At 48.3% G+C, this 21,092-nt stretch overlaps 1 protein-coding gene across 1 annotated transcript in view; it reads left to right on the forward strand.

The window, feature by feature from the left end:
- The window catches only part of LOC147107940 (CREB-regulated transcription coactivator 1-like), a 113,248-nt gene that overhangs the window by 83,377 nt on the left and 8,779 nt on the right, over positions 1-21,092 (forward strand). Inside the window, 2 exon segments of the mRNA XM_086004310.1 lie at positions 17,776-17,877; positions 20,659-20,739. Coding sequence (XP_085860436.1) covers positions 17,776-17,877; positions 20,659-20,739 — 183 coding nt within the window.

Consider the following 21,092-nt stretch of genomic DNA (forward strand, 5'->3'; position numbering starts at 1 on the left):
ACATATTTGGCACCAAGGTATGGTCTGTCTCTTTCTCCCAGGACTAATCTTAATTTTGACAGATCATCCAATTCTTTGAAATCTGGGGTTGTTTGGCTGAGCTTGTCAAATAATATGTTTCTTTTGTTGAATTTTTCGCATTTCAGGAGGAAGTGCATCTCTGTCTCAACCTCGCCGGCCAGACATTGATCACATATTCTATTCTCTCTAGGCTGCCAGGATTTCTTGTATCTTCCTTTTTCAATTGCCAGTTGGTGGTCGCTTAGTCTGTACCTGGTGAGGGTCTGTCTCTGTTTTGTGTCTCTGATGGTCGAGAGATAGTCTGCCAGTTTATATTCTCTTTTTAGGGCCCGGTAACATTCTAATCTGCTTTGGCTTTTGGTTATTTTGTTCCAATGTTCCAGGTAGGTTTCTTTGCATTGTTTAATGATTTGGTTCACTCGGATTGGTGTTTGGACGGCAGTGTTGGTCTGGGACTGGTCAGGGTCCGGCTGAGTAGGAGTACTCAGTTTCAGTAGCAGCTGACTCAGGGGACTCTTTTCTGGGTTTAGCTCTTGGGTCTGGAAGGCTTTAAAATGAAGGGTGTCTGGGGAGCTAGATTTGAGGTGATTTAGGAAGTTTAGTGCTCGTTTTTGGATGTTTATTATCAGTGGGTATCTGCCTAGTTCGGCTCTGCATGCATTTGTTGGTGTTTTCCTTTGGGTGCGAAGAATGCTTTGGCAAAATTCTGCATGTAGGGCTTCTATTGTGTGTTTTTCCCATTTAGTGTAGCTATGGTGATTGAGCGGGCCCCATACTTCACTACCGTACAGCGCAATGGGCAGGATTATGCTGTCAAATATTTTGAGCCAGATTTTGATTGGGATTTGGATGTTGTAGAATTTTCTTTTTATTGCATATAGGGCTCTTCGGGCTTTTTCTTTTAGTGCATTCACTGCTATGCTGAAGCTCCCTGATGCTGTAATGGTTAGACCAAGGTAAGTGTAGCTCATAGTGTGTCCTATGATGGTATCACTGAGAGTAAACTGGTATTTGTTTTCCTGACACCTGGGCCTTTTTTGAAAAATCATGATGTTGGTTTTCTTTAGATTTACTGTTAGGGCCCAATTTTGGCAGTATTTGTCGAGTAGGTCTAATTGTTGCTGTAATCCCTGTTCTGTGGGAGACAGCAGAACCAGGTCGTCCGCATAGAACAGGGATTTCACTTCTCCATCCAGGAGACAGAGACCCGGTGACTCGCTTTGCTCCAGCATGTCTGCTAATTCATTTATGTATATGTTGAACAGGGTCGGGCTCAAATTGCAGCCCTGCCGGACGCCTCTTCTCTGGGTGAAGAAACCGGTGCGTTTGTCTCCAATTTTGACACCGCATTTATTTTTCAGATACATCGATTTAATAAGGTCATAGACTTTGCCCCCTATTCCACACTGAAGAAGTTTATAATAGAGCCCTTCGTGCCAGATAGAGTCAAAGGCTTTCTTGAAGTCGAAGAAACAAGCGAATATTTTCCCATTTTTTGTTTGGTGTATATGTTTTTCAATGAGAGTGTGAAGGGTATAGATATGGTCGGTGGTGCGGTGTTTTGGAAGAAAGCCTATTTGATTTTTTCTAAGGATATTATGTTTGTTAAGAAAATCCAGTAATCTACTATTTAGAATACTGCAGAATAACTTCCCTAGACAACTGTTGACACAGATGCCGCGGTAGTTATTTGGGTCTGATTTGTTTCCACTTTTATATATGGGAGAGATGAGTCCTTGGCACCAGATATCGGGAAAACAGCCTGAACGTAATATGATGTTGAATAACTTGAGTACAGCACCCTGCATCTCCATATTGCTGAACTTGAGCATTTCATTTTTGATGTTGTCTGGACCACAGGCTTTCTTTAGGTGGAGAGATTTTGTTTTTGTGGCCAGTTCTTTCCATGTGATTGGGGAGTCTAGAGGGTTTTGGTTGTCTTTAATTGTTGCTTCTAATGTGTGGAGTTTTTCTGTGACATGATGTTGACTTGGGTTTGTTTCGTTTATTGGGATGTCTTTGTAGAGGTTTTCAAAATGTGTTCTCCAGATGTCGCCATCTTGGATTGGTAATGCTTGCAATTGTGTTGTACTCAGGTTATTCTACATATCTCAGAATTGATTTGCATTAATGGAGTTTTCAATTTCTTCGAGTATTTTGTGGGTATAATTTTGTGTTTTGTTCCTAATGGTGTGTTTATATCTTTTGAGGGTCTCATTGTATCTAATACGTAGGTCTGGATTGTTTGGTTGGCGATGCTTTTGGTTTGATATTTTTCTCAGGTCTTTTCTGGCATTTTTGCATTCGTGGTCAAACCATTTCTCATTTTTATTTTGTCTTTTGTAACATTTCCTCTTCTGTTTCACAAGGTCGGCTTTTACAGCTGCCTCATGGAAGATCATATTTATATCATCTATGGCCATGTTTACACCATCTCTGGTGATCTCATATAGATTTTCTTTAAATTTTGATATTTTACTTGTGAGATCAGGTGAATTTAGTGCTGTGATGAATTTATCTCCACTGTCTGGGGCCCATCTGTATGTCTGGTTTATTTTATGGCGCTTACTGGGTTCCTTTTTTGTGTCTGTAGTTTGGGCAGAAAGTTTAAGGTACACATTTATTTGGTTATGGTCTGAGAGGGGGGATTGCTGCCTGACAGTGAATGCGTTGATATCGCAGGGGTCCAGGTCAGTGATTGTATAATCCACCACACTAGACCCAAGAGTTGAGGAATATGTGAGTCTCCCTAAGGAGTCCCCTCTGAACCTACCGTTAACTATGTACAGGCCTAAGGCTCGGCAGAGTTGCACTACCTCCCTACCGCTTTTATTTATTTCTCTCTCTCTCTCTCTCTCTCTGCCTGTCTCTCTCTCTCTCTCTCTGCCTGTCTCTCTCTCTCTCTGCCTGTCTCTCTCTCTCTCTCTCTGCCTCTCCCTCTCTCTCTCTCTCTGCCTCTCTCTCTCTCTCTCTGCCTCTCTCTCTCTCTGTCTCTCTCTCTCTCTGCCTCTCTCTCTCTCTCTCTGTCTCTCTCTCTCTGTCTCTCTCTCTCTGTCTCTCTCTCTGTCTCTCTCTCTCTCTGCCTCTCTCTCTGCCTCTCTCTCTCTCTGCCTCTCCCTCTCTCTCTCTCTCTGCCTCTCTCTGCCATTCAATTCAATTCAAATTGCTTTATTGGCATGACAAGGTACATCTTATGTTGCCAAAGCACCGAAAAAACATTTATGGTTGAACACACAAATGCAGATCTATCCATACAGTGTATAAACAGATATATCCCTGTGTGTATAAATATACACTCATATAATATGCATATACTCTTCTCTTAGGTTTAATGGTTGTCCCTCTGCTTATGGCAAGCTGTAACATAGTGTGCCGCTAAAGTTACGCAATTTCTCTGTTCCCCTAGTAGGTATGGGAGTTTTTGGTCGTCATTCAAATTTTTGAATTCAGGGCATATTTTTATGAATTTTGGGTAGAAATTCTCCCTGATGCCCTGATAGTTTCCACAAGCTGTGAGGAAGTGCATCTCTGTCTCCACCACTCCCTGACTGCAGTGAGAGCATATCCTGTCCTCTCTTGGCAGCCAGGTCTGTCTGTGTCTGCCTTTTTCGATGGCCAGGCTATGCTCACTAAGTCTGTACCTAGTCAAGGTTTTTCTCAATTTGCCATCTTTTACCGTGGTCAGGTATTCAGCCATGGTGTATTGTCTGTTTAGGGCCAAGTAGCAATCGAGTTTGTTTTGGGTTTTTGTTGTTTCTGTCCAATAGATCAGATATTTTTCCTTTTGTTTAGTGACAATTATGTTGGGTCGAATTCTCTGTGCTGTGATGTCACTGTCCTGGAGCTGGTTATTATTACAGGTAGACTACCTTTTATCCGAACTTCCGAAAACCGAAACCCTCTAAAAACTGAAGGTTTTTTCGTTCAGCGTAAGTCGTGCGCACGACATGACCAGAGTGGCACATGACTCCGACCCCCGCCGCCGACCCCCCGCGGACCCCCGCCCCCCCCCCCCCCCGCCGACCCCGACTCCCGCCGACCCCCCCGCGGGCCGACCCCCCCGCCGACCCCCCGCGGACCCCCGCCAACCCACCCCCGACAAATTTCCCAGTCTTATAAAATACCTTCCGAAATTTTCCGAAAACCAAAACACGGCTGGTCCCGAGGTTTTCGGATAAAGGATAGTCTACCTGTAGTAGTGTTAGTAGTTTCTTCACTGAGTCCCAGGACTAGTTGACTGAGGGGACTCTTCTTTATGATCCTCTCTTGGCATTTCAGGGCTTTGTAATGATAGCAGTGGGGGTTGCTCATTTTTAGGTGCTTCCAAAATTTGGTGGCTCTTTTTTGGATATTAATTAGTAGTGGATATTGGCCTAGTTCTGCCCTGCATGCCTCGCTCTCTCTCTCTCTCTGCCTCTCTCTCCCTCTCTGTGCCTCTCTCTCTCTATGCCTCTCTTTCTCTCTCTGCCTCTCTCTCTCTGTCTCTCTCTCTCTCTATGCCTCTCTCTCTCTCTATGCCTCTCTTTCTCTCTCTGCCTCTCTCTCTCTGTCTCTCTCTCTACCTCTCTCTCTGATGTGGAGATGCCGGTGTTGGACTGGGGTGGACAAATGCAGGAAGTCACACAACACCTGGTTATAGTCCAACAGCTTTATTTGAAATCACAAGCTTTCGGAGCGCTGCTCCTTCGTCAGGTGAAGTGAAGAGACGCATACAGGCACAGCATATATAGTCAGAGAAAACTGCCAGATGATTACAGGTAATCTTTCTAACTGCCCTTTATCACACATCGGCAGAGAGATAATCACAGTAATCAAAGGTGTGAATGGTGTCCAAACAGGTCAGTCAGGAAAACATTACATCAAAGAACAATGAGGTGGGGTCACAAGGGGTCAAATGTTGCAGATGCTGGGGTCTGTATGAAAAACAGAAAAAAAACAAAAAACTTTGCTGGAAATCACAGCAGGTCCGGCCGCATCTGTGCAGCGAGAACAAGCCAACGACGACTCGAGTCTGGATGACCCTGCATCAGGTGGGGTTACATGTAGCGTGACATGAACCCAAGATCCCGGTTGAGGCCGTCCTCATGAGTCCGGAACTTGGCTATCAGTTTCTGCTCGACGATTTTGCATTGTCGTGTGTCTCGAAGGCCGCCTTGGAGAATGCTTACCCGAAGATCGGAGGCTGAATGTCCTTGACTGCTGAAGTGTTCCCCGACTGGGAGGGAACACTCCTGCCTGGCGATTGTTGTGCGGTGTCCGTTCATCCGTTGTCGCAGTGTCTGCATGGTCTCGCCGATGTACCATGCTCCGGGGCATCCTTTCCTGCAACGTATGAGGTAGACAATGTTGGCCGAGTCACATGAGTATGTACCATGTACCTGGTGGGTGGTGTCCTCACGTGTGATGATGGTATCTGTGTTGATGATCTGGCATGTCTTGCAGAGGTTGCCATGGCAGGGTTGTGTGGTGGCATGGTCGCTGTTCTCCTGAAAGCTGGGTAATTTGCTGCGAACGATGGTCTGTTTGAGGTTAGGCGGCTGTTTGAAGGCGAGTAGTGGAGGCGTGGGGATGGCCTTAGCGAGGTGTTCGTCGTCGTCGATGACATGTTGAAGGCTGCGGAGAACATGGCGTAGTTTCACATGGCTGTGATTTCCAGCAAAGTTTTTTTTTTCTGTTTTTCATACAGACCCCAGCATCTGCAACATTTGCCCCCTTGTGACCCCACCTCATTGTTCTTTGATGTAATGTTTTCCTGACTGACCTGTTTTGACACCATTCATACCTTTGATTGCTGTGATTATCTCTCTGCCGAGGTGTGATAAAGGGCAGTTAGAAAGATTACCTGTAATCATCTGGCAGTTTTCTCTGACTATATATGCTGTGCCTGTATGCTTCTCTTCACTTCACCTGACGAAGGAGCAGCGCTCCGAAAGCTTGTGATTTCAAATAAAGCTGTTGGACTATAACCTGGTGTTGTGTGACTTCCTGCATTTACCTCTCTCTCGCTCTCTCTTTGCCTGCCTCTCTCTCTCTCTCTCTCTCTCTCTCTCTCTGTCTCTCTCTCTTCCTGTCTCTCCCTCTCTCTGCCTGTCTCTCACTCTCTCTGCCTGTCTCTTTCTGTCTCTGCCTCTCTCTCAATTCAATTCAATTCAATTCAAATGCTTTATTGGCATGAAAGTTTACAGAGAACCATATTGCCAAAGCTTACATAGCAAAAAGGTACATTTTCAAACATTCTGTAGGTGTCAATCGATTTGACATTTGTTGGGTACATACAATATTACTTTTAAACAATATTAATTTTAAACAGTCTTTGTACTTCATTTGGTACGTTCAATATTAATTTTAAACAGTCTTAATTTTAAACAGTCCTCAGGTTGTGACATGTTGTTACATATTTGGCCCCAAGGTATGGTCTGTCTCCTTCTCCCAGGACTAATCTCAATTTTGACAGGTCATCCAATTCCTTGAAATCTGGGGTTGTTTGGCTTAGCTTGTTGAATAATATGTTTCTTGATGTGTTGAATTTTTCGCATTTTAGGAGGAAATGCATTTCTGTTTCAACCTCGCCGGCCAGACATTGATCGCATATTCTATTCTCTCTAGGCTGCCAGGATTTCTTGTATCTGCCTTTTTCAATTTCCAGTTGGTGGTCGCTTAGTCTGTACCTGGTGAGGGTCTGTCTCTGTTTTGTGTCTCTGATGGTCGTGAGGTAGTCTGCCAGTTTATATTCTCTTTTTAGGGCCCGGTAACATTCTAATCTGCTTTGGCTTTCGGTTATTTTGTTCCAATGTTCCAGGTAGGTTTCTTTGCATTGTTTAATGATTTGGTTCACTCGGATTGGTGTTTGGACGGCTGTGTTGGTCTGGGGCTGGTCAGGGTCCGGCTGAGTACTTAGTTTCAGTAGCAGCTGACTCAGGGGACTCTTTTCTGGGTTTAGCTCTTGGGTCTGAAAGGCTTTGAAATGAAGGGTGTCTGGGGAGCTAGATTTGAGGTGATTTAGGAAGTTTAGTGCTCGTTTTTGGATGTTTATTATCAGTGGGTATCTGCCTAGTTCGGCTCTGCATGCATTTGTTGGCGTTTTTCTTTGGATGCGAAGGATGCTTCGGCAGAATTCTGCATGTAGGGCTTCTATTGTGTGTTTTTCCCATTTAGTGTAGCTTTGGTGATTTAGCGGGCCCCATACTTCACTACCGTACAGTGCAATGGGCAGGATTATGCTGTCAAATATTTTGAGCCAGATTTTGATTGGGATTTGGATGTTGTAGAATTTTCTTTTTATTGCATATAGGGCTCTTCGGGCTTTTTCTTTTAGTGCATTCACTGCTATGCTGAAGCTCCCTGATGCTGTAATAGTTAGACCAAGGTAGGTGTAGCTCATAGTGTGTCCTATAGTGGTATCACTGAGGGTAAACTGGTATTTGTTTTCCTGACATCTGGGCCTTTTTTGAAAAATCATGATGTTGGTTTTTTTTAGATTTACTGTTAGAGCCCAATTTTGGCAGTATTTGTCGAGTAGGTCTAGTTGTTGCTGTAATCCCTGTTCTGTGGGAGATAGCAGAACCAGGTCGTCCGCATAGAACAGGGATTTCACTTCTCCATCCAGGAGACGGAGACCTGGTGACTCGCTTTGCTCCAGCATGTCTGCTAATTCATTTATGTATATGTTGAACAGGGTCGGGCTCAAATTGCAGCCCTGCCGGACGCCTCTTCTCTGGGTGAAGAAATCGGTGCGTTTGTCTCCAATTTTGACCCCGCATTTGTTTTTCAGATACATTGATTTAATAAGGTCATAGACTTTGCCCCCTATTCCACACTGAAGAAGTTTATAATAGAGCCCTTCGTGCCATATAGAGTCAAAGGCTTTCTTGAAGTCGAAGAAACAGGCGAATATTTTCCCATTTTTTGTTTGGTGTATATGTTTTTCAATGAGGGTGTGAAGGGTATAGATATGGTCAGCGGTGCGGTGTTTTGGAAGAAAGCCTATTTGGTTTTTTCTGAGGATATTATGTTTGTTAAGAAAATCAAGTAATCTACTATTTAGAATACTGCAGAATAACTTCCCTAGACAACTGTTGACACAGATGCCGCGGTAGTTATTTGGGTCTGATTTGTTTCCACTTTTATATATGGGGGAGATTAGTCCTTGGCACCAGATATCGGGAAAACAGCCTGAACGTAATATGATGTTGAATAATTTGAGTACCGCACCCTGCATCTCCATATTGCTGAACTTGAGCATTTCATTTTTGATGTTGTCTGGGCCACAGGCTTTCTTTAGGTGGAGAGATTTTGTTTTTGTGGCCAGTTCTTTCCATGTGATTGGGGAGTCTAGAGGGTTTTGGTTGTCTTTAATTGTTGCTTCTAATGTGTGGAGTTTTTCTGTGACCTGATGTTGACTTGGGTTTGTTTCGTTTATTGGGATGTCTTTGTAGAGGTTTTCAAAATGTGTTCTCCAGATGTCGCCATCTTGGATTGGTAATGCTTGCAATTGTGTTGTACTCAGGTTATTCCACATTTCCCAGAATTGTTTTGGATTGGTGGAGTTTTCAATTTCTTCGAGTATTTTGTGGGTATAGTTTTGTGTTTTGTTCCTAATGGTGTGTTTATATCTTTTGAGGGTTTCATTGTATCTAGTACGTAGGTCCGGATTGTTTGGTTGGCGATGCTTTTGGTTTGATATTTTTCTCAGGTCTTTTCTGGCATTTTTGCATTCGTGGTCAAACCATTTCTTATTTTTATTTTGTCTTTTGTGACGCTTCCTCTTCTGTTTCACAAGGTCGGCTTTTACAGCTGCCTCATGGAAGATCATATTTATATCCTCTATGGCCATGTTTACACCATCTCTGGTGATCTCGTATGGGTTTTCTTTAAATTTTGATATTTTACTTGTGAGATCAGGTGACTTTAGTGCTGTGATGAATTTTTCTCCACTGTCTGGGGCCCATCTGTATGTCTGGTTTATTTTATGGAGCTTACTGGGTTCCTTTTTTGTGTCTGTAGTTTGGGCAGAAAGTTTAAGGTACATATTTATTTGGTTATGGTCTGAGAGGGGGGATTGCTGCCTGACAGTGAATGAGTTGATATCGCAGGGGTCCAGGTCAGTGATTGTATAGTCCACCACACTAGACCCAAGAGTTGAGGAGTATGTGAGTCTCCCTAGGGAGTCCCCTCTGAACCTACCGTTAACTATGTACAGGCCTAAGGCTCGGCAGAGTTGCACTACCTCCCTACCGCTTTTATTTATTTCACGATCAAGGTTGTTCCGATTTGCGATGGCTGGTGTGACATCTAAAGGGGTCTGGCCAAACACATGGTTGTTTCCCTGTGGGTCTATGAAGTCAGGTTCACAACCGGTCCTTGCATTTAGGTCCCCACATATTATCACCTTTCCTTGGGCCTGGAAATGGCTGATTTCCATGTGGAGAGTATCAAATAACTCCTCTTCGAAATATGGCGATTCTATTGGAGGTATGTAGATCGCACATAAGTAAACATCTTTTTTTGCTGTTCCTATATTTTTATCTAGTTTTAGCCATACGTGTGATTTTCCCTGTTTTACCGGTGAGATGTGTTTGTCCAGTTCTCCCTTATACCACACCAATATTCCCCCGGAGGTTCTGCCCTTGCGTGTTTTAGTGTTCTTTACTGAGGGCACAATGATTTCATGGTACATTGGAGGACAGTGGGTCGGCACGTCCTTTTGGCACCATGTTTCTGTTAACATAATTATATCAATGTCTTTTATAGCTTTTAGGAATTCAGGGTCTGTACTCTTCATCCCAAAAGTTGAGGAGCGGAGGCCCTGGATATTCCAGCAGCTTATGTGGAAAGAACGCATTTATATAGTGTGGTAAACCACTGTTGTTAGTATTGTTGTACTTGTCTGTGCATGCCTCAGCTGACTCCGCCCCTGGCTCCACCCTCATGGCTGGGTATAAAGGTCGCTGCTCAGAAGCCTCCGGCCCTTTTGGATACCAGGCAACCACAAGAGGCATGCTCTGTTCTTTGGTAATAAAAGCCTGTTTATTACTTTCTCAATCTCCAGTCTTTTGTAGCAATTGATAGTGCATCATATAGTTCAAAAAAACGAAATAAAATGGACCTATTTTGTGGGATGAGTGTGGAAACACTATTTTCTATAATGCTAAATGATGATTTAGTATAAATTTCATGAGGCATGCACATATAGCTATCTAATAATAGTAATAATACTGATAAGATAACAATAATGATAATGATAAATAACAATATTAATAATTTAGTGCATTCCTCTCCGGCTTTCTATCAGGCTGTTCATCATCGTCATGATCTTTCTCAGTTCTTGGTCTACAGTCTGTGGTCTAGAGGGGGGTCTTGGGTCAGGTATAAAAGCACGGTTCTGTTGTTGGTTTTGTATAGGGGGGTGGGGTGCATTGGTGGTCCTGTTTGGGTTAGGGCTCCCAATGGTAGAGGGGGTGGGACGGCTGCGTCTTTTGGCAGTGTTTATGAGGTTTTTTGCGAAGACCCACATCCGCTGTTTGAGTAGATGTATTTCGTCATAGAGGTCCCTTGTGTTGATGTTTGGATGATGGGCCAGGTAGACGTTGGGGAGGACAGAACATCTCTTGTCGATTTCCCTGTTGGCGTTGTGGATTATATGGGCTGGGGTGTCCTTTCTGGGCAGTAGTGTGGAGATCACGATCTGTGTCTCGGGGAATTCCCTGCTGGCCTTTTCCGCCATCTTGCTCATTGCCCTAGCAGTGTCTCCCCGTAGTGTGCGTAGGTCGTTCGTGCCTGTGTGGATCACAATCCATTTGGGGCTACCAAGGGATTCTTTGTTCAGGATCTTCATTGCTTGGTCTGTGTTGCTGCACCATTTTTTCAGGACTTGATGGCCTGGGAACAGCCTCTGGGGGTCCAGAAACTTTCCGTTGGAGTCGGTCAGCAGGACTGCCTGAGGGGCTGGTTTTTCAGACTGGGTAACAGTAGTCTTGGCAAGACTCGACTGATGGCTGGTTGTTGGCTGGGTTTCTGGGATATGTTGTGTGGCAGGAGCAGGGTTTGAGGCTTTCGGTGTGTCCTCGTTTGGGGGGGTATCTGATGGTTTTTGTGTTCCTGTGTGTGAGGACTGGGTAGCCGTAGTCTTGGCATGGCTCGACTGAGGGCTGGTTGTTGGCTGGGTTTCTGGGATAGACTGTGTGGCAAGAGCGGGGTTTGGGGCTTTTGATGTGTTCCCGTGTGGGGTTGCATCCGACGGGTTCTGTGTCCTTGTGTGTGTTGTTTTTGTGTCATCAGGTTTTTGGACCTTAGGAGTTTTGTGTTGCCTGCTGAGCCTTTCTACGGCCTCCATAGTTTTGTTTAGCTGAGTATGGAGTTCTTTGATCTCATTTCTTTGTTCCTCTACGGTCTTTCTCAGCTTGTGGATGGTGGACTCGTTTTCCGTTTTCAGCTGTTTGAGTTCCTCCTTCAGATTCTTGGCCTGTGTTTCTCTGTATTCGTTGAAATCGAGTTCTAGTTTGGACAGACTCTCCTTCAGCATTGTGTTTGCGTTGAGAGGTGTGTGGGGGTGGAGATGGGCAGGGAGGTGATTGCCTCTGCTGGTCTCTCTTCTTCCTCCGCTTGGCTCTCCTCATCCTCTGTTCGAATCTCTATTGCCTCCTGTCCATTGGTCCTCTTTGTGGCTGCATTAGTTTTCAACTGGGGGAAATCTTTTTCGAAGGAGTTCAGATTTTCTGCATTCCCCTGTATCATGATCTTTCCTGTTTTGATGTAGTAGCTTATGGTTAACAGGGGGTCATCTTTATCTAGATTTCCATCTTTACATATTTTCAGTCTGCCTCCACTGCCAATACCTTCACTGAAGACGTACGCGTAGTGTTTTTTTAAAGTCTCCTTCCATGAGGGAGTGGAGTCGGTGTAGAATATGAGGTTGTTCTTCGTCTTAATCCCTCTGTGTGTGGTATAGTCAACATAGAGGACCTCTGGGTTACTTTTTAGTGTTATGTCCTTGTATTTTTCCTTTGTTTTATTTTTGTGTAATGCTCAGGATATGTCATTTCCCTGCTCATTGTAGTCGTTTGTTTTTGTCTCAGATATATAACTTTTTTTCTTTTTTTTTTTTTTTTTTCGTGTTCCACTTTATCCCACTTTTAGGTCCAAAATTGAAAGTTTTTCAGGGGTTCATCTTTGATATAGTTGCTCTTAAAAGTTTCTCTTTCTCTTTCTTTCACAGGCTCTTGGTTCGGGTAGTTTATCTATTCTCTCGGGTTTCTATTCCTTTTTCTCGCGGGTTTGCTGTTCTTTTTTCAGGTTTTTTCTTTTTTTCGAAATAAATTTAGATAAGATTAAACTTTTTTTCGAACTAAATTTGAATAAAATGAAACTTAGGTAGAATTATGTAAAACTTTTTTCTCCGGTGTTTTCCTCTTCCAACTCTCTCACTCGCTCTCCGGGTCTCGGACTCGCTCTCTCTCTCCTTGCTCCAAAATCGTCCACTCTCCGTTCCTCGGACTCGTTTGCTCTCCGCGTTCCGGGCGGATCTCCTCACGTCGTCGTGTCGGTCTCAGGCCCCCGGGTTTTTTGACTCACCAGGCTGTTTTCTGCCCTGGTCTCCCGGTCTCCGATCCCGCTGTCTCTGGGCCTCGTGGTCTCGGGTTCACCCTCCCCAGGCCTCTTATTCACTGTCCTGGTTCGGGCCGCTCCTCCCGTTCTCCGACCTCGCGGTCTCTGGGCCTCGTGGTCTCGGGTTCACCCTCCCCAGGTCTCTTACTCGCTTTCCCGGTTCGGGCCGCTCCTCCCGGTCTCCGATCCCGCGGTCTCTGGGCCTCGCGTTCGCCCTCCCCAGGCCTCTTACTTGCTGTCCCGGTTCGGGCCGCTCCTCCCGGTCTCCGATCCCACGGTCTCTGGGTCTCGCGTTCTCGGGTTCGCCCTCCCCAGGCCTCTTACTTGCTGTCCCGGTTCGGGCCGCTCCTCCCGGTCTCCGATCCCGCGGTCTCTGGGTCTCGCGTTCTCGGGTTCGCCCTCCCCAGGCCTCTTACTTGCTGTCCCGGTTCGGGCCGCTCCTCCCGATCTCCGATCCCGCGGTCTCTGGGCCTCGCGTTCTCAGGTTCGCCCTCCCCAGGCCTCTTACTTGTTGTCCCGGTTCGGGCCGCTCCTCCCGGTCTCCGTTCTCGCGGTTCAGGCTCCGTGCTGCGGCTGCTGCTCGGGCTCTGTTTCGGTGCCTCGCTAATCCGGGTTTATCTCGCTGGCTTTTCTTTTTTTTCTTTTTTCCGGGGTTTTTTTTTTTCCTTTGGCGCTCTAGTACTTAATCTAAACTTAACTTAACTTAAACTAAACTAAACTAAACTGAACTCTCTCACATTCTCTCTTTGACTAAAGTTAACTTTAGCTTTTAGAAGTAGTTTTTTCTACACTTAAAAGATAAAAACCTTAAGAAAATTCAGCAGCCCATCTTCAGCGTGTCTCTCTCTCTCTCTGCCTCTCTCTCTCTCTCTCTGCCTCTCTCTCTCTCTGCCTCTCTCTCTCTCTCTCTCTCTCTCTGCCTGTCTCTCTCGCTCTCTCTGCCTGTCTCTTTCTCTCTGCCTGTCTCTTTCTCTCTCTCTGTCTGTCTCTTTCTCTCTCTCTGCCTGTCTCTTTCTCTCTCTCTGCCTGTCTCTCTCTCTCTCTCTGCCTGTCTCTTTCTCTCTCTCTGCCTGTCTCTCTCTCTCTGCCTGCCTGCCTCTCTCGCTCTCTCTGCCTGTCTCTCTCGCTCTCCCTGTCTCTTTCTCTCTCTCTGTCTCTGTCTCTTTCTCTCTGCTTGTCTGTCTCTTTCTCTCTCTCTGCTTGTCTGTCTCTTTCTCTCTCTCTGCCTGTCTCTCTCTCTCTCTCTCTCTCTCTGCCTGTCTGTCTCTCTCTCTCTCTGCCTGTCTGTCTCTCTCTCTCTCTCTCTCTGTCTGTCTGTCTCTTTCTCTCTCTCTGCCTGTCTGTCTCTCTCTGTCATGTTTGCTCCCCCTCAGTGCCTAATGTAGCACTCAAACATTTTCCTTTCTTGTAGATTTTTTTTTTTGAACATTACCAATGATATAAATTTGATGAAGTGTAGGTATTGCTGTATCATAAAGCAGCTGGTGGTGGCACTGTGGGAACAGTCACCTGTAATAAACGGCAGCGGGAGCTCTGTGGTAGGTCTGTTGGAATTTGTGAAATATAATCCCCAAGTGTTTGTCCCTTTGCCGATTACTGGGCTTTAAAGCATCCCTTACTGTGCAGGTGGCATATTTAGAGAGTGACTTAAACTGCTGGTGCATGGTGAAAATAGGCTAGTGATGTGGCTGTAAGAGTTGGACGTGGCAAATGTGACACCATTGTTCAAGAAAGGGTGTACGGACAATCCAAGTAACTACAGGCCGGCCAGTTTAACATCGGTGGTGGGTAAAGTTTTAGAAACAATAATCAAAGAAAAAATTAACGGGCACTTGGAGAGGTGTAAGCTAATTAAGGAGAGCTAACACGGATTCGTAAAAGGCAGACCGTGTTTGACTAATCTAATTGAATTTTTTGATGAAGTAACGGGGAGGATTGATGAAGGGAATGCAATGGATGTTGTCTACACGGATTTTCAGAAGACGTTTGACAAAGTACAACATAGAAGGCTATTTAACAAAATTGAGGCTCATGGAAGAGGTGGGTCAGTGGCAGCTTGGATAAGAAATTGGCTTAAGGACAGAAAACAGCGAGTTGTGGTAAATGGCTGTTTTTCAGACTGGAGGATGGTAGTCAGTGGTGTTCCCCAAGGGTCCGTGCTGGGGCCACTGCTTTTTTTGATCTATATAAATGACCTGGATATTGGAATACAGAGTAGAATTTCTAAATTTGCCGATGGCACCAAACTTGGGAGTGTGGCAAACATTGATGATGATATCATTCGACTGCAACAGGACATAGAAAGGCTAGCAGAATGGGCAGACAAGTGGCAGATGGAATTTAATACCGAGAAGTGTGAGGTGATGCATTTTGGCAGAAGGAACAGAGAGAGGCAATATACACTTAATGGCACAGTTTTAAAGAGTGTGCAGGGACAGAGGGACCTGGGAGTTAATGTGCATAGGTCCCTGAAGGTGGCAGGACATGTTGAGAGAGTGGTTAACAAAGCATATGGGATCTTGGGCTTCATAAATAGAGGTATTGAGTACAAAAGTAGAGAAGTTATGCTGAACCTTTATGAAGCGCTGGTTAGGCCACAACTGGAGTATTGTGCCCAGTTCTGGCCACCACACTTTAGGAAGGATGTGAAGGCTCTTGAGAGGGTGCAGAGGAGATTTACCAGAATGGTTCCGGGGTTGGGGGATCTTAGCTACAAGGACAGTTTGGAGAAGCTGGATTTGTTTTCATTAGAGCAAAGCAGTTTGAGGGGTGATTTGATAGAGGTGTACAAGATTATAACAGGTTAAGATAGGCTAGATGGGGAAAGGCTGTTCCCACTAGTTGATGGTACAAGGACTAGGGGACACAGATTTAAGGTTTTGGGCAAGAGATACAGGGGGGATGTGAGGAAAAACTTTTTTACACAGCGAGTGGTGAGGACCTGGAACTCGCTGCCGACGGAAGTGGTGGAAGCGGAGACACTCAGGCCTAGAAATTGAGTTTTGGCGCAGCCAGGGCTTTAGCGCCGGAAGTTAGTGCCGGCGCTAAGTCCCCCTGCGCGCGCCAAAAATTCAGTAGCGCCGCGCCCAAACGGCTGCCGACGCTACTGGAGGGTTTCAGCGCCTCCCAATGGGCGCTAACTGCCCCATTGCGGCGCTGTTCCGGCGCTGCGGCACCCGATGTGGTGCGGCAGGCTGGGGACGTGCAGGCCTCCTCCTCCCGTTAAGGAGGAGCTGCCTGCACCCGGCCGCGGCCCGCGCAAATCAGCTTAAAAATGAGCCCGGCACCTCGGACAAGTGCCGGGCTTGCATCTGTTCCGGGGGGGGTGGGGGGGAAGTCCGGGGAGGGAGCTGCGGGCAGGCGGCCGGCGGGAAAGTGGCCGGCCGCCGCGGGGCCTTTAATGCGCCGGCGCAAACTGGAGTAAGGCACCTCTGACAGAACGTTGCTTGCGGCTGCCACGGGCAAGGCGGCCGCAACTCAATTTCGGAGTTCGGGCGGGTTACCACGGCAACCGGGACGCTGCGCACACCGATGACGTCATCGGTGCCGGCGCAGCGCTACCGGTGCAACGCCGATTTAGGGCCCCAGGGAATTTTTAAACTGGCCATAACTCTGGCGCTAGTCCCTCTAGCGCCTCAAAAGCGGCGCTAAGGCAACTGAATTTCTAGGCCAGGGTGTTTTCAAGGGGAGACTGGATAGGCACTTGAGGGAAATAAACTTGCAGGGCTACGGGGATAGAGCGGGGAATGGGACTGACTGGATTGCTCTACAGAGAGCCGGCACGGACTCGATGGGCCGAATGGCCGCCTCCTGTGCCGTTATGACTCTGACATCCATTGTAGTAACCGTCGGGTGCTGCACTTCCTCATCGATATTCTGAGGCTTCCTGAATTCTCACCAGTAAAACTTAGAGTTCCACGCGGCTGACTCGCGCTTGGCAAGCTTGTTTATAAAATCTTGTTGTAAAGAGCACAGTTAATCTGCAATCACAGTTCCTGGATGGGAACAAGGGCTTTCCGAAGAGCTGAAATCTGCCTACCTGCTGCTTGCGCTGCAGGCTGATGCGCTGAGCAGTGCCAACAACTGGGACAGCTTGCAGGTTCTTCACTCGGCCTGGATACCATTAAAGAACTTGCATTTCTATAGCACCTTTCACCACCTCAGGACATCACAAAGCGCTTTACAGCCAATGAAGTACTTTTGAAGTGCAGTCACTGTTGCAATGTAGGAAATGCGGCACCCAATTTGCGCACAGCAAGATCCCACAAACAGCAATGTGATAATGATCAGATCATCTGTTTTAGTGATGTTGGTTGAAGGACAAATATTGGCCCTGGGACACAGGGGAGAACTCCCCTGCACTTCTTGGAATAGTGCCATGGAAGTGAGAGAAAGCTGTACAAAGGAGAGAGTGAGTGAGTGAGCAGGAGCCCCGTGGGGGAAAGACCGTGAACGGGGGAGAGTGTGTGTGAGCAGGCCAGATCCCCGAGAGAGGGGGGGGGGCGCGAGCGGGAAAGTGAGGGCTTTTGGGAGAGAGCAGGTGAGGGAAGGAGAGTGGGGGGAAGAGAGCAAGGGGGAGGGAAGGAGAGCTGGGGGATGGGGGGGAGTGACCAGGTGAGGGAAGGAGAGTGGGGGGAAGAGAGCAAGGGGGAGGGAAGGGGGGGTGGGGGGGAGTGACCAGGTGAGGGAAGGAGAGTGGGGGGAAGAGAGCAAGGGGGAGGGAAGGAGAGCTGGGGGATGGGGGGGAGTGACCAGGTGAGGGAAGGAGAGCGGGGGGGGCAGTGAGTGAGGGGGAGGGAAAGAGAGCAGGGGGGAGAGCGAGGGGGAGGGAAGGAGAGTGGGGGTGGAGAGAGAGCTCAGTACTATTGCACCAGTTTGTTCTCTAGCTCACTGCTACCGCACTAGAACTCTTGGAATCCAACCTCGGACACCTTCAAAAAGAAAGCACTTGGAATCAGAAGTATCTCCTAGTTTCAGCACCGTGGATCTGGCAATGGTCTCGGGTAACCATGAACTGATTTATGTGGAAACCGGAGATTGAAATAGTTAAACCTGCATCCTTACCTCACAGGTGTGTTCCTCTCGGGGCCTCACAGGTTGCTATGCTCTGCCTACATCAGTAGTGGCTCTTAACTCTGTGTTGTTCTGTAGGCTTCCCTCCAGCAGTACCGCAGTAAAGCTGGCTCTCCAGCCAACCAGTCTCCCACCTCTCCTGTCTCCAATCAAGGCTTCTCTCCAGGCAGCTCCCCTCAAGTAAGGGAACCTTTGCTTCCAGTGCTTGGCTTGCTGTTGTGACTGATTCATCACAGTGTCCCTCTCCCAGCCTTGCCCCATGTCACGCTTTGCTTTGTCTTTTGTCACCTTTCAGCACCATGTGCTTCTCTGTTTAACCAATAACTGTTTGAGTCTTTGAAATGCTTCCATCACCACCGTGTGAAGGTGTGAGCGCGTGTCTACTGTGTGTGTGCATGCGTGTATCTCTGCATGTCTGCCTGCGTACATGTATCAGTACGTGTGTACGTGACTGCACACATCTGCATGTTTGTGTGTGTGCGCATGTTTCTGTGCACGTTTCAGAGAGATTTGATCACACTCTGTGTTTCAATGATTGCTGCCTCCAGTTTATGGAAAATATCCCAATTTCTTCGGATCGGGAGATGGATTAGGCATCATGTTACAAACTGTGAGCCTGGAACTTCTTGCAAGTTTATCTGCTTCATTTCTGAAGGAAGCACTCCCTGGGGAGAGAGTGTGATTGGGAGTGAGCAGGAAGCACTCCCTGGGGAGAGAGTGTGATTGGGAGTGAGTAGGAAGCACTCCCTGGGGAGAGAGTGTGAGTGGGAGTGAGTAGGAAGCACTCCCTGGGGAGAGAGTGTGAGTGGGAGTGAGTAGGAAGCACTCCCTGGGGAGAGAGTGTGATTGGGAGTGAGTAGGAAGCACTCCCTGGGGAGAGAGTGTGATTGGGAGTGAGTAGGAAGCACTCCCTGGGGAGAGAGTGTGATTGGGAGTGAGTAGGAAGCACTCCCTGGGGAGAGAGTGTGATTGGGAGTGAGTAGGAAGCACTCCCTGGGGAGAGAGTGTGATTGGGAGTGAGCAGGAAGCATTCCCTGGGGAGAGAGTGTGATTGGGAGTGAGTAGGAAGCACTCCCTGGGGAGAGAGTGTGATTGGGAGTGAGTAGGAAGCATTCCCTGGGGAGTGTGTGTGAGTGGGAGTGAGCAGGAAGCACTCCCTGGGGAGAGAGTGTGATTGGGAGTGAGTAGGAAGCACTCCCTGGGGAGAGAGTGTGATTGGGAGTGAGTAGGAAGCATTCCCTGGGGAGTGTGTGTGAGTGGGAGTGAGCAGGAAGCACTCCCTGGGGACAGAGAGTGAGCAGGAAGCACTCCCTGGGGGGAGAGAGTGAGCGGGAGTGAGGAGGAAACATTCCCTGGGGAGAGAGTGTGATTGGGAGTGAGCAGGAAGCATTCCCTGGGGAGTGTGTGTGAGTGGGAGTGAGCAGGAAGCACTCCCTGGGGACAGAGAGTGAGCAGGAAGCACTCCCTGGGGAGAGAGTGAGCGGGAGTGAGCAGGAAGCACTCCCTGGGGTGAGAGTGAGCGGGAGTGAGCAGGAAGCACTCGCTGGGGTGAGCGTGTGAGCGGGAGTGAGCAGGAAGCACTCCCTGGGGTGAGAGTGAGCGGGAGTGAGCAGGAAGCACTCCTTGGGGAGAGAGTGAGCGGGAAGCTGAGAACCTCTGTCTGGCTGCTTGTATGTTGCCTGGTCCCAGCGATTTTTTTTTCCCCCCCATCGTGCAGGAACAGCACCTGTTCCCTGTACCCAGTGAGAGTAATAATGAGGATCAGCACTGACGGTCATTCTGTACATCGAAGGAATGAATCACAAATTCCGCAGTTTTTGCTGTGAAGTAGTATTTCACCCTGGAAGATGGCAACCTTGCAAACACTGCTAAGTGAGGCCGGGGTGGGGGGTTGGCGGGGGTGGAGACTGGGCCCGGGATGGGGGGTGGGTGGAGACTGGGCCGGGGGGGAGTGAGTAGAGGGGGGGCCCCAGGGTGGGGGGTGGAGAGTGGGCCCGGGATGGGGGGTGGGTGGAGACTGGGCCGGGGGGGAGTGGGTAGAGGGGGGGCCCCAGGGTGGGGGGTGGAGGGGGTGCCAGGGAGGGAGGGGGGGGGCGGTGAGTGGACCCCGGCGGGGATAGGGGCGGTAGAGAGGGGGCCCCATGGGGGCGGTAGAGAGGGGGCCCCATGGGGGCGGTAGAGAGGGGGCTCCATGGGGGGTGGTAGAGAGGGGGCCCCATGGGGGGTGGCGAGTGGGATCCGGGGTGGGGAGGGTCGGGCCATGATGCTGGAGCTGAATCCAGTGCTTGCTGTGATGGACCCAGTCTAGTTAGGCCACTGCACGTTGGAGGTGCTGTTGCTGTTGTTGTGCCCTGCTTTCCTGCAGCTAATGTGTGGCGTGTTTTCCTTGTGAATCCTGACGAAGCTTTTCCCAAAGTTGGATTGTCAAGTTCGCTAAGCTGCAGCCGGTTTGCCACAGGATGACTCGCCACTCGCTCAGTCGCTGCATCGTACAAACACACAGGAGTTACAACATGGAAACAGGCCATTCGGCACAAACAGTCCGAGCTGGCATTTACCTTCCACGAGAAACTAGTCCTCATCACATTTACCCACCTATCCAATCCCATCCAGCGTTTAGGAGTGGAGGATGTGACATCCAGGGAGGGGCAACATAAGTCTCCCTTCATGGCCAGCTCGCTGGACTGTCCAGTGGCCAAGTACAGAGTGGATGAGGCCAGGGACTGGGTGCAGATGAGATAGGCCTGGCCTGTGGGCCACAGTGTGGTGTGACGAGGAGGTCTGGTGTCCACCGCAGTACGACTTGTTACCTGGGATTGCATTCTAGACTAACATGACTGAATGAAGCAGTCTGGGAAGCCTGGGGGAGGAGGCATGTGTGCGCGCGTCAGTCACAGGATGATCAGTGTACGATAAATGTCTCATCTCTGAACAATAAACTCTCTGCCCTCTTTCCAACAGACGTCCATACTTGGGAGTGTTTTTGGAGATTATTACGATCAGCAGCTGACAAACAGGCAGGCCAACTCCCTGTCACACCAGGTAAGGGCCCAGGCCAACTCCCTGTCACACCAGGTAAGGGCCCAGGCCAACTCCCTGTCACACCAGGTAAGGGCCCAGGCCAACTCCCTGTCACACCAGGTAAGATCCCAGGCCAACTCCCTGTCACACCAGGTAAGGGCCCAGGCCAACTCCCTGTCACACTGGGTGGGCCCAGGCCAACTCCCTGTCACACCAGGTAAGATCCCAGGCCAACTCCCTGTCACACCAGGTAAGATCCCAGGCCAACTCCCTGTCACACCAGGTAAGGGCCCAGGCCAACTCCCTGTCACACCGGGTAAGGGCCCAGGCCAACTCCCTGTCACACCGGGTAAGGGCCCAGGCCAACTCCCTGT

Source organism: Somniosus microcephalus, chromosome 13 (assembly GCF_052327205.1).
Source record: "Somniosus microcephalus isolate GS21.2 chromosome 13, FLI_Smic_1.0, whole genome shotgun sequence".
NCBI lineage: Eukaryota > Metazoa > Chordata > Chondrichthyes > Squaliformes > Somniosidae > Somniosus > Somniosus microcephalus.